Raw genomic sequence first — 14,048 nt, 5'->3', positions numbered from 1 at the left:
CCTGGTTAATGGCACAACTACATTTTGACCCAAAAAAACAAACGAAAAAAATGGCACAGCAACATAAGTGAGATAAGTTCATAGGTATTCCTTTAATTTTTGTCTTTTCGTATTTGAGTATCCAAACTTTCGGTCGATCATCAAGGATATTAAAATCTTGTGATTCATATAATAAATCCTTTTTATTATCATCGTACTTGAATATATATATTGCTAGTAGACTACAAAATTATTGAGTTTGGCACTAGAAAGCATTTGACTATCTATTCAAAGTGTCAAGCAAAGAAGAAAAGTGCTATCAATCTTCATCCACTAATGAAAGGAGTTTGATCGAGGCAAACAGAATCAAGAAGAGCTGCTCCCAATCTTGTAGCTATAACTGAAGTAATACGAACCTGCATATTATGCTGCAGCGAGAAAAGAGGCCTGAAATCACTCATTTTAGTGGGATTAGGCACCTTAAGAAATAACGGGGCACAATCTTCTGTGTACATTAGGTCTAGATTGAGGGCCTCATGTAGCTAACAGCATACCCACTGGTGGCCATTGCGAAACCTAACGAGGGAAAATGCAATTCTGGGATACAAGTAAAAGTATCATGGCTATCTTTTTCTTCTCTATCTAACATTGCCATTGTTGCCATGTATATTGTACATGTAGCATTTGTTGTCCTCTGGATTTGAACTCTGTGTACTGGCTAGAGACAGAGTTGTGAAGAGTGTTACTGGCGAAGCTCTACCGCTCCACCGAGTAAATTCTCCACGTCTTCGCACGACGCATTACGAGTTAATGCCTCGAGAAGGTCGCGACATTGGCAACGATTGAACACCATGAGAGAAGGAAGCAAACGGCGTTAATTAGTCGGTTTGGTGAAGGGAGGGCACGACGCAAAACCTCTCCTCCTGTGGCTTGGTGGAGGTTAACTTTTATGTGAATTTTTTACTTAAAACTAAATTAGCGAGTGATTATATTTTACCTCAATTCATTGATCTCCACATTTTTATTACGTCCTATGTCAGGCCAAGGCTGCAGTTCTGTTGGGTTCGGAGAGGCCCAAGAGCTTGGCCCATTTCTCGTGACAAATGGGCCCGACGGCCCGGCCCAGAGATTCAACAACTTTACTTGGAACGAAGGTAATTTCAATTCTTTTTCCTTCTTTCCCCAGCTAGAAGATAAGTAATTTTTTAAAATTGTCCTAAGCCGCGAATCTGTTGTTCCTCGATTCACCCGTTGGTGTCGGGTTTTCGTACAACAATGCCACCGTAGAGCATGGCGACGACAATACAGGTTCGTAAAAATTAAATTAATAATTAGATTTTGGGAGATAAGCTCATTTACTGAAAGTGAATTTCTATGCGATTATTAAACAGCTAGAGATGCCCGTGCATTTCTCCTAAATTGGTTAAGAAGGTTTCCGCAGTACAGAATGAGCGATGTCTTCATAGCAGGAGACGGCTATGCAGGTAGTTATCGACCCTAATTTTACAATCAATTTTTTTTACAGTTTTTTCCATTATCAATTTCTTTAATTTTTGGAGAGAGCATTCAATTAATTAACTGATGCACGTGGTACGGTTTTTCCCCTCCATTTCAGGGCACTTGAAACAGCAGCTTGCCGAGGCAATCTACAATGGGAATCAAAACGCAACTCCAGACACCTCTATTAATCTTAAAGGCGCGATCGTGCATGCCAAATTCTCATCTAAGGCCCTACATGGTAATATTTCTATTTCTCCCTATTTCTGTTCTTTTGTTCGCCAACTTATTTTTTATTCTCCGGAAAAAAAAAAAAAAAAAAAAAAACTTTTTTTTATTCTCCGAACAATTTCTAGAAATAAGTTTTTCTTTTTCTTTTTCTTTTTTTTGTTCTTCTTCCTTATTGCGGACACTAGCCGCCTGCCAACCATTGGCCACCTCCTGCCGCTCGACGGGGCCACCTCCTGTTGCCCGCGGTCACTATTGGTAGCCAACCGCTAGCCACTACGGCGACGGTTGCGCCGCCCATAGCCCATTGGCCGTCACCCATAGCCCACCCGGCCGACGACCACCACCATCTCCGGTAGCCTATTATGGCCAATCACCACACAACCGCGCCGCTGCCACCGTATGACCACCAACCGCCACTACTAACCGCCACCACAGGACCGCTGCCCACAACTCACCAACCACCGCCCCCTCCCGCGGCCGATGGGCTGTGGGCGGCAATCCTGCGGTGGTGGTCGACGGCAACATTTGGTGGTCATGCGGCAATCGTGCAACAGTTGTGTGGCGGTCGTGCGGCGATCGTGCAACGGCGGGTGGTGGTTGGCGATTTGTGAGTAAGAAGAAAAAAAAATAAATAAATACAATAATTTATAATTTTTTACCAAATGCATTTCTATTCTTTTTTATTCCAAGAATATAAATTTTGTATAATTATCAAACACCTTATTTTACCTAGAAATTGTTCCTGAGTAGAAATAAATAAATAAAAACTATTTCTGAAAAGAAATAGTTTCTCGGAATAGAAACGTTGACATGTGCATCCTAAGCTTGATTTTATTCAATGGTTTTTCCATGTTAAATCCACTAACGCAAGAATGAAGTAATTAATTGTGAAATTTCTGACATGCAGGTAGGAAATCCAAACATGAATGTCGAGACGGATTTCATGGGGATGATCGATTATGCATGGGGGCAAGCACTGATTTCAGACGATCTCCACAGTTTAATTGAGGCCAAATGCGACTTCAGTAACAGATATTTGATCAAATACTGTTCTATCCTACTTGACGAGTACAACAAACTGTACGAGATAATTAACATGGATAGTTTGTACTCCGCCACCTGTCCGCTTGATCAACTCTTCGCCGGCCATAACGTAGGCTACGACCCCTCATGAAGCACGCCATGGCTTATTTTAGCCTTACCGATGGGCAACATGCGCTGCACGCGAACGTCGCCCGAATCCCTCAACCATGGAGGCTTTGCAGGTAAATTATATTATAATTTGTTGATTTTCTTGATTACGGGCCTATTTTAAATATATCAATTTTTTTTCTAATTTTGCGTCAAATGCAAATTGAGCGTGGAGGTGCGCCTTTCGTGGGGAGACTCCCCTTTCAAGATTCAGTGGACACACAAATGGGAGGATCCCAGTGATGTCGACTCGGTATACGCTGAATGACCTCGACCTCAACATTACAAAGAATTGGACACTGCGATACAAGGGTGGAGAGGTAATTTCATCACTATTCTAACAAAAGGGAATAAACACCTATGGATAATATTTTTATACCCTCTTTCATGTGCAAATCACGTGCAAATTACGTGCAAATCATGTGCAAATCCAGCTTTGAATAATATTTCCTAAGAATGATATATTTATATTGCTTGCAAAAATGAATTAATGATATATTTTCATTGTTCATGAAAATATTTAAATATAAGTTGTTAATAAAAAAAAACTTATTGACTAATTAATTCAAACTATACAAGAGATCATTTTAGGAAAATAGTTTCCAAATAATTTAATTTTTTATGCGAAACAAACATTTCTCATTTTTCTTGAATATGAGGCTATTATGAAGATACTAATTTTTGCTAAGTAAGCCTGGAGGTGAGCAATTCTTGGAACAACTCGCCTTTTTCAAACCTCCCTATACTGAAGAAACTCATTGGCAGGGGAATTCGCTTGTGGGTCTTCAGGTATTATTGAAGACATAAATTAGTTAAAATTAGCATTCATTAATTAAAATTGATTTACAAGTCACAATGGTAATTTTGAGTTTCTCTTGTTTAATTATTCCTTTCGTGATGCAATGGAGACATGGACAAGAGGATCCCGGTGATGTCAACTCGATACCTGCTACACAAGATCGGCCTTGACATCACAAAAAACTAGACACCATGGTACAAGGGTAGAGAGATAATTTCCTCACCAGTCTCTTAATTAGGATAAACTAATCTGCTGCATCCTTTAAAAATCATGTCATAAATTGCAGATCAAATTCAATGCAAAGGCGCACTATAAGATAAATCGATTTTTGGAATTTAATCATGTTTATTTTTATTTGTGAGCCTTTTTATTTATTTTTATTTTTTTAGTGGTTAAAAATTGGATTTTTTTCTTTTTTCTTTTGCGAAGTCTAGGTGGGGGGTTGGACAACAACGGATGAGGGGTTGACTTTTGTGACGGTAAGGGGAGTAGGGAATCAAGTTCCCATTTTTTCCCCTGGGCGCTCTCTTCAGATCATCTGCCACTTCGTGGCCAACTCCAAGCTGCCCTTCAGGTTTGAACTAGTCTCTCTCTCTCTCTCTCTCTCTCTCTCTCTCTCTCTCTCTCTCTCTCTCTCTCTCTTGTTGGTTTTGTTTGCATTTTATTGTTTTTTTCTTACTTTTACTTCTCTCCGGATTTAGATTTAAAGCTCTCTTCTTCTAATTTAGTTTGAATTCTTCATATCTAGTTCTAGATTTTGGTGCTATATTCTCTCAATCTAGATCTACGAGTTTAATAAATATACTTTTATGGATCCAATGCCTATCTACTCTGCTCATGTACAAGTTCTTTGCCTCCAATTTCAATAATAATCGTAAGAATTTTGGCATCTCATTGCATTATGAAAATTTGCTTATTCACATGTTAAATCGGTGTTTGTTTAACCTATTTTGCTTGTCTCCATATAACAATGGTGTAGGAGGATCCCAGTGACGTCAACTCGGTATACGTTGAACGACCTCGACCTCAACATCACAGAGAATTGGACACTGCGATACGAGGGTAGAGAGGTAATTTCATCACTATTCTAACGAAAGGGACTAAACACCTATGGATAATATTTTTATACCCTCTTTCACATGCAAATTACGTGCAAATCACGTGCAAACCCCCCGCCTCCCCCTTCCAAGTTGGAAGGTTGGCACTGGGGCAAACCACAGAGATTACTTAAAACCAAATTAATGAGAGAATCTTTTACCTATGTTCATTAATCTCCAACATTTATATTATGTCTATGTATGCAAGCCAAGGATGCACTTCAATCGAGTTCAGCGAGGCCCAAGGACTCAGCCTGTTTCTTGTGATAAATGGGTCCGATAGCCCGACCCTAAGATTCAAAAACATACTTGGAACAAAGGCACGTCTGAAATTTCATTTTTGCTCCTTCTTTCCCCAACTACATTAAAAGGAAGATAAGCAAATTTGTTCAAATTGTCCTAATTGCGACATCATATACTTTGTAGCTGCAAATTCGTCATTCGTCAAGGTTTTCTTACTCCAATGCCACCGTAGAGCATTGCAACAATAGTACATATTTGTAAATTTAAATTGATCGTTAGATATTTAGACATAACCTCATTTACCGAAAAATGAATCTCGATGTGATTACCAAACAGCAAGAGATGCCCACACATTTCTACTGAATTGGTTCAAAAGGTTTCCATAGTACAAATGGAGTGAGTTCTATATAGTAGGAGAAAGCTATGCGGGTTAGTAATTGTCAACCCTAATTTAACAATTAATATTTTTTCAGGTTATTCAAATATCAATTTCTTTTATTTTTTGAGAGAACATTTAATTAATTAATTGATGAATGTGGTGAATGGTTTTTTCCCCTCCATTTCAGGGCACTATGCGCACCAACTTGCCGAGGCAATTTACGATGAGAACCGAAATTCAACTACAGACACTTTTATAAATCTTAAAGGCATCATCATGTTTGCCCAAATTCTCAACTAAACTCGACTTTGTTCGATGGTTTTTTTCTTTTTATACCCACTGATGCAAAAATGAAGAGATTAATTTCGAAATTTTTGAAGCACGAGTGGAAAATCCACATATGAATGTCAAGACAGATTTTGAAGGGATGATCGGTTATGCATAGGGCACGCCCAAATTTCGGACGATCGCCTTAGTTCAATTCAATTTGACGAGTATATCAAACTGTATAGGATGATCAACATGAATAGTCTATAGTCCCCGACTTGTCCACTCGATCCGCCCTTCCCTGACCATAACTTAAACACGTGAGCTGAAGTGGACACACCTAATTATCATTGGGTAGGTGCATTTTCTTCCTTAATTTTTTCGTCCCTTCACTTTTTCTGTTTTTTTTTTTTAAATTGAATGTCCATTTTTCGGTGATGAACAACCTAATTTAATGACTATTCTCTCTTGATTCGACAGGAACCGTTGTGCAAGATATTAGCGGGCTATAATTCATGCCTGATGAACCATGTCACGGCTTACTTTAACCATACCAACGTGCAACTTGCCTTGCACGCGACTGAATCCCTCCGCCATGGAGTCTTCGCAGGTAAATGAAATGATAATTTGTTGATTTTCTAGAATATAAGGCTCTTACAAACATATCAATTTTTTCAATTTTTAGGTTAAATACTAATTAAGCTTGGAGGTGCGGCTTTCTTGGAAAGACTCGCCTTCTTTAGTCCTCTTGGTACTGAAGAAACTCATCAGTGGGGGTATTCGCTTGTGGGTCTATTCATAGAAAATTAATTAACCAAATTAGCATTCCTTAATTAATTCAACTTACATGTTACGATTGTAATTTTGATTTTTTTTTTTTTTCATTTCATCAATCCTTTCAAGATTCAGTGGACACACAAATGGGAGGATCCTAGTGACGTCGACTCGGTATACGCTGAACGACCTCGACCTCAACATCACAGATATTCTAACAAAAGGGAATAAACACCTATGGATAATATTTTTATACCCTCTTTCACGTGATTTGCACGTGCAATTCCAGCTTTGTGGGCTCTTTCATTTATGACATTAGACCGTGAGATTACATTCCTTACCTTTGTGGGCTCAACTACACCGACTCCGAAATCCAGCTCATAGTTAAAGAAAAAGTCACATGCTCAAGCATTAGGAGCATACCAGATTACCAGCTCAACTATCCATCGATCAGCTTGAGGTTCAAGTATTCGGATACGAAGGTGAGTTTGACGAGGACGCTGAGGAACATCGGACCTGCTAGGTCATCTTATAGGGTTGTCATCGACCCCATCACAGGTCTCGACTCAATTGGCGTGTACCCAAGTACACTAGAGTCTCTGAAGGCGAATCAGACAGCAAGTTTTAGGGTTGACTTCACAAGGAATGCAATAGCGACCCTACTACTTGGGTATCTGCTAAGCATTCAGTTCGAATTCCTGTCGTTATTGTGTTGGAGTGATCGTAGGGATTGTCTGTGAAAGTTCTATATAGCTTTTAATTTTGGTGAACAAATTCATTCCATTAGTAGATCATATGAATGACTTCATTCCACCGGTTCTCAGTTTTAATTTTGGGGAACGAATTCATTCCATGGATATCACAAGGGTATCTACTTTATTTAATCTTAACGCCACATAGGAGAGAGAATGTAATTAAAAAAAGTCACATTAGCATTTTTCATTAACCAAATTAGACTAATTTATTAGAAAGACTTGATTGCATCGATTAGACAGGCTTTAAAATTTAATTACGCTTTTTAAAAATTTTATGATTCAATAGTACTTTTATGACAAGTTTTAGGATTTATAGGGTTTTATAGTCTCATTATCATATGGGTCATTTGAGCGTATTGAAATAGATACTATGTTTACATATGGATCCCTACATCATTTCATTCCATTTAGGATTAGGAATAGGCATAATCGGACCTGCTTTTTAAATATATCTCCTTATTTGGGACCCTATTCAACTTTTTTAACTTTTATTGAATCGAGAAATGAGTTTGATTGTCTATCTTTCTGATTTGATATAATATTAATATTTAAGGCATCCTCTAAATAATTCAAATCAAAGCAATTGGATGTACGAATGGGTCTACAGAACTTATCCTTGATATAAAAGATATATTGGGTTGGTGTATTTTCATTTAAGGAGAAGGAGTCCAAATTTGTGCTAACTATTTCCTGAAAAGTTTGGTTTGATTAATGAATATCGGGAAATAAGCTAAGGTGGGCAAAACCGTTCTTTTCTCCCTCTTAAACTGGTCATTAGAAATTAAATTCATGAATGAAAGGAGGGGAAATTCAGATAATATTTCTTTACCTCCGTTTTTTTTTATTTTATTTTTTGGTCAGTTCTTTACCTCCATGTCACAAGATCTCAGTTGGGATCGTGCTAACACCATTTTTGTATTGACTCCGTCCACACCATAATGAAGTAGAATAACGAAAATAGCCATGCATGAATAAGTTCATCTCCTTCTCTTGTTCTCTAGCTTCTTCCGTATTCATCATTTTTTTTTTTTTGCTTTTAATAAATATTTATAAAAAGTACCTACAAGTTGTGGCTTCTAACATATGCCTTCTGCCATTTCTTCTATTCTAAGCGGAGTTTGAAGTAGCGATGGTCAGAGTTCGTGATTCATTTTACATCACACTTGAACCATATTAAGGAGATTTATATGTAGAAGTGTATCGACTTTTTTAACCCTATCTTTTTCGTCAATCTTAGGTCCATGAGGAAAATTTATAGTCATCTTCAAGAACTATCTTTAGGAAACCCAGATTATCTGCAAGTTCATTTCGACACAAGCAAATTCCATCGCCACAATGCCAACCTCCACAGACCCCTCATCACCTTTGAGATCCGCGTGTCAACCATCTTCACTTCGCCAATGTGTTACTTTCACCGTCATTCATCACCAGCACTCAAGGGGATAAGTACACTAATGGTGCCATAAGTTGTGTACGGCGCTCACTTTGGTGCCAAAAGTTTCTGCCGGATCACTTAAGTGCCAAATCGGAGGGAAAACGATCACTTTGGTGCCACCAACGACAGATTCCGGCCAAAATGATTACGTGGCTTTTATATTTAAAAAAAAATCGAGAAGCCTTTTAAACGACGTCGTTTTCCGTCTTCCTTAAGAAAACGACGTCGTTTTGCCGTCCTACGTGGATACCCTCACAAAAATGACGCCATTTTGTTAATTTTATTTGGAGATTGAAATTAGGGTTTTTTTGTCCGCCATTGCTCGTCCACCATCGCTCAGCCGCTGTCCCTTAAGCACCGTCACTCAGCCGCCATCCCTCAACCTCCATTGTAGTTGCTTGCCACAGCAAGACAAAAGAAAGAAAGAAAAAAAACGAACAAAAAATCCTGAGAAAGAGGGAGGTGTCGACGATGAGGGCGGAGGAGGGGATGGCGGGGCCACGGTTGCCGCCTTTGTAGCAGCTGGCTTCGCCGACAACCTCCGTGGCGTTCCAGATCTTCGCGGCTACCATTGGCGAATCGCTCGTGCTTCTGGGGATTCTTCGAGCCCGCATTTCCTCTGCACCCGACGATATTTCTTGGGAAAAGGCGGTGGTGAGGCTGAGATTCGAGGATTTGAAAGGTTGATAAGGTGATTAAAAATGGGGGAAAACTACTGGGGGAGGGCGGAGGCGAATGCATGGTTTCTTTTCTGGAAAATTACTGGTGTTGATGGTTCTCCGCTGCTGGTGTTGTTGGTTTGGTGCTGTTGGTGTTGCTGGATCTGTTCGAGGAAGAAGACGAATATGCTCGGGGAAGAAGATGACACAAAACAGTGTCGATTGGGGATTTAAGGTTTTGAATTTGGGGGAAAGACACAAAACGGCGTCATTTTGGTGTTAGGAGGCTAAAACAACGTCGTTTGAAGGCCTAAGTGATCTAATGGAAACTCCGGCGAGCCACATCAGCATAAGAAATTAATTAAAAAAAAGGTCGCGTCAGATTTCCGGCCGATCAGATTGGCGTTGGCACCAAAGTGAGCGTTTTTCAAATTTTTTGGCACTTAAATGATCCGATGGAAACTTTTGGCACCAAAGTGAGCGCCGTACACAACTTATGGCACCATTAGTGTACTTATCCCAGTTTTCTAATAAGTCCGTCCTCTTCATGGATAATACAGCTAATTCGCAACATCGCACCATGAGAATGTAGAGCCGCCACTTGGATGGGTAGATCTCCCTTACCAACACTATTGCTTCCCGACCAAACGACGAGTTGCTAGTTACCGCCTTCAGATTTTCCATCAATTTCACTTAGACATCACCTAAACTCTTGAAATTGAGATCGTCGAGTATATCCAGGCCTAAAAAGCAAAGTTGTTGACCACCTTACCTCAAATGTCATCTCACATACATCAAACGCATGTTGTAATTCTAGATGCTTCAAACGCTATAACTCCCTCAAATGTTAGAGTGGATCTTCATTCAATTAACTCCTCTTGAAGATGTGGGGCTTCTAATTTTATTTTTTTAAGCGAGTTAACACTTGTAGAAAATATTTCAATAACCCTCTCATGTGCAAATCACATGTAGCTCACGAGCTTGTAACATCATCATAGAGGCAATATACATCAATCTAGGACTAATCAGTATTCAAATCATCATCCATTTCTTCTTAATCAAGTTTCGGCTACTCCAAAATATTAATGAATCATCATACAACTCATCGGTTAAGCTTTAACTATGATCATAGTACAAGTTTTTGAGCTAAATTTCGTGAGCTTGCACAAGAGAGAAGGTATTCAAATATTTTCTGAAGTGTTAACTCTCTTTAAAAAAGAAACTAGAAGCCTACGTCTTCAAGAGGAGTTGATTGAAGGAAGATCCACTCCAACATTCGAGAGAGTTATACTGTCTATAGCATCTAGAACTACAACAAACGTTTGACGTATGTGAGATGACGTTTGAGGCAAGGGATCTACAACTTCGCTTTTTCGGCCTCGATATATTTGACAATTTTGATTTCAAAAGTTTAGGTGATGTAATTTGAACAGCTTTAGGAATTTATCATAGTTAAAGCTTAACGCATGAGTTGTACAATGATTCCTTACTGTTTTGGAGTGGTCGAAAACTTGATTGAGAGGAATTGGATGATAATTTGAATACTATTTAGTCCTAGATTGACGTATATTGCATCTATGACGATGTTATAAGAACCTCATGAGCTTGCACAAGATTTGCATGTGAGAGGGATATTGAAGTATTTTCTCTAAGTGTTAACTCCCTTTTTAAAAAAAAAAATAGAAAGCCCACATCTTCAAGAGGAGTTAATTGAATGGAGATCCACTCCAACATTTGAGGGAGTTATAGTATCTGAATCATCTATAATCACAACAAGCGTTTGATGTATGTGAGATGACATTTGAGGCAAAGGGATCAACAACTTCACTTTTTAGGCCTGGATATACTTAAGGATCTTAATTTCAAGAGCTTAGGTAATGTCATTTGAAAAGTCTTAGGAATTCATCTTAGTTCAAGCTTAACCGAATGAGTTGTATGATGATTCCTTATAGCTTCGAAGTTGTCGAAACTTGATTGAGAGGAATTAGATGATGATTTGAACACTAGTTTGTCCTAGATTGACATATGTTGCATCTATGATGATATTACAAACTCATGAGCTAAACCTCACAAGTTTGCACATGATTTCACCGTGACTTACACATGAGAGAGATATTGAAATATCTTCTGCAAGTGTTAACTCCCTTTAAAAAAAAAAAAAAAACTAGAAGGCCCCATCCTCAAGAGGAGTCAGTTGAATGAAGATCCACTCCAACATTCGAAGGAGTTACAGTGTCTGAAACATCTAGAACTACAACAAGCGTTTAATGATGTGAGATGACGTTTGAGGCAAGGGGTCAACGACTTCGCTTTTTCGGCCTAGATATATTTGACGATCTTGATTTCAATAGTTAATGTGATACAATTTGAACAGTCTTTGGAATTCATCATAGGTAAAGGTTAATCGAATGAGTTATACGATGATTCCTTACTGTTTTGAAATGGTCGAAACTTGATTGAGAGGAATTAAATGATGATTTGAATGCTAATTAGTCCTAGATTGACATGGGATTGATCGAGAAGGACAACCGAGGAATCCAAGTTGAGCTCAAAGAGGTTTTCAAACACACGAGGAATGACGTCGACTTGAGGTACAGCAAGTATGGATGGGTGCTTATCTTGAATGATGTAGTTAAAGAGCATGTGTTCAAATCTCTTCGGAGTGACTCAAATCAAACTTGTTCAAGCGTGCTCGTCATGACTCGCATCAACAGCCTAGCATCAAAATCCAAAGCTCTCTTGGATTCTCTAGGGGCACGGTTTAACGGTGCTCCTCTTAAAGCCCCCCAACGCTTGTATGGTTTCCACTAGTTCAGACATGTTTTTCTCTCCAAGGATGATTCTCACACTCTATTTTGCCGGAGATGTTCTCCAAGGATGCCTAGCCACCCTTTCTAAAAGGTCTTTCTCACGGAATCTTTAAAAAAAATGCGGAGGATTGCCACGTGCGATTCTTGCCACGTCTAACCTTTTGATGGGTATTCACGGCGGTATTAGTGGCACTCCTGAAAGTGTCGAATGGCAAAAGTTGAGTGGCACACTTGGAGAAGCTTTACAATCCGAAGGGGACACAAGTGGCCTAATTAGAAGGATGATAACTCTGCCCATGGACCAACTTCACGATATTTATGCTCGACTCCTTTACTTGAGCATCTTTCCATTGGATTGTCTCATAAGGTGTTCCACATTGATGCGGCTGTGAATGGCAGAAAAATTTGTCAAGCAGAATGACAGAAACAAGGTCCATATAATTCTAGAAGAAACGCTTGAAAAAATGGTTGTTCATAATATTGTTCGAGAGGTGGAGAAAACAAGTTATGAGAGGGTGAGAACCTGCCTCGTTCACAACCTTCTACATCAAGTCAAAAGATGATGAGTTCACGATGATTGTTGCTGACCTAGTAGAAGGATGTCCTGCGACTATCCTTACACAGCCAATGGACAGTATAAGAAGTCATACGAGCATTAAAAAAAAAAAATTCGCCCCCTACTTGTCTTCAAAATGGTGTCCCAAAAATGGTTAAAAAAGCTGCTGGAACAGGTTAAGAGGCTAAATGCGCTAGACCTTGAAGGTTCTTTGAATTCTTTTTCTGACGAGATTCTCAATTTACTATATCTCAGGTACCTGAGTTTGAGGGATAGCAACATAGATGAAATTCCGAATGGCATAGGAGATCTTGTACATTCAAAGACCTTGTATCTTAAAGGTACTATTATGGCTGAACTACCTCACGGTATTTTGAGGCTAAAGTCACTTCACCACCTATTAGTATACAAGATCCAAAAGAAGTCAAGCTGTTGATGATGACCAAAAGTATGGTGTCCTTCATGGAATCTTGACATCATTGCAAACGCTACGCTTGATAGAGCAAAACCAAGTCAAGCGGCGTACATTGTTGGAAATCATTCGTGGGGAAAAAGTACCATTGCCAGCAGAACTCGGGAAACTGGAAAATTTACATAGACTAGGCATTTCAAATCTAAGAAGTGAATATGTGGGGTTTCTTCTATTGAGAGGTTGAAAAAACTAGAAGAATTACATTTAATTACTGTCATGGATACAAAGATACTAGATCTTTCAAATGTACATAAGAGTAAAACATCCCATTCCTATAGCGGGTTCACTTAAGGGGACATTTGGGAACTCTTCCCAAGTGGGTACTCTCCTCTACTAGCTTGGCCAAATTGGTCCCCAAGAAGAGTCAGTCAAATGAAGATCCACTCCAACATCTGAGGGATGTGTCTAAAATGACCTTGGAGGCAGGGGGATTTCAACAACTTCACTTTTTAGGTCTGGATATGTTTGACCATCTTGCATCCATAAAAGTTGGAGAAGAAGCACTATCGATTCTAGAAAGGTTATCCCTAGCTCGATGCAAATCATCGACGACAATACCACAAGTCATCACATGTCCCAAAAATTTGAAGTACATCAAACTTTGTGGTATGCCAAGAAATTGATCACAGTGATCGAGCACAATGAAGAACTTTGCACACGCACGAACTTTAAATGTAAAGACTTGGAAAATTGGGTTATAGAAGAAGTCCTAAAGTACCTAAGGAACAGTGCGAGGTGTTGAAGGTTATAGGTTTGAGAGAGAAGAAGTGGTTACTTAAAGTATTACACTAAAAGATGTCAAATTTGAAACGCTCAACAGTGTTACCTCCAGCGTAGGAAACCCTAGAGTTTTTATATACAAGTTATTGGGCCCCGGCCCATATGGACCCAAATAACCATGCTT

General features: G+C 39.1%; 1 protein-coding gene across 1 annotated transcript; it reads left to right on the top strand.

Moving 5' to 3' along the window:
- The first annotated feature begins 1,012 nt into the window (after positions 1 to 1,012).
- LOC104446234 (serine carboxypeptidase-like 34) lies at positions 1,013 to 2,881 on the top strand. Its single transcript, XM_039313331.1, has 5 exons — positions 1,013 to 1,133; positions 1,201 to 1,287; positions 1,371 to 1,463; positions 1,595 to 1,683; positions 2,615 to 2,881. Exons 1-5 carry the CDS (start codon positions 1,013 to 1,015, stop codon positions 2,879 to 2,881), a joined length of 657 nt encoding a protein of 218 aa, XP_039169265.1.
- The last annotated feature ends 11,167 nt before the right edge of the window (positions 2,882 to 14,048 follow it).

This window comes from Eucalyptus grandis, chromosome 5, assembly GCF_016545825.1.
Source record: "Eucalyptus grandis isolate ANBG69807.140 chromosome 5, ASM1654582v1, whole genome shotgun sequence".
NCBI lineage: Eukaryota > Viridiplantae > Streptophyta > Magnoliopsida > Myrtales > Myrtaceae > Eucalyptus > Eucalyptus grandis.
This window is presented reverse-complemented; position numbering and strand designations above follow the sequence as displayed.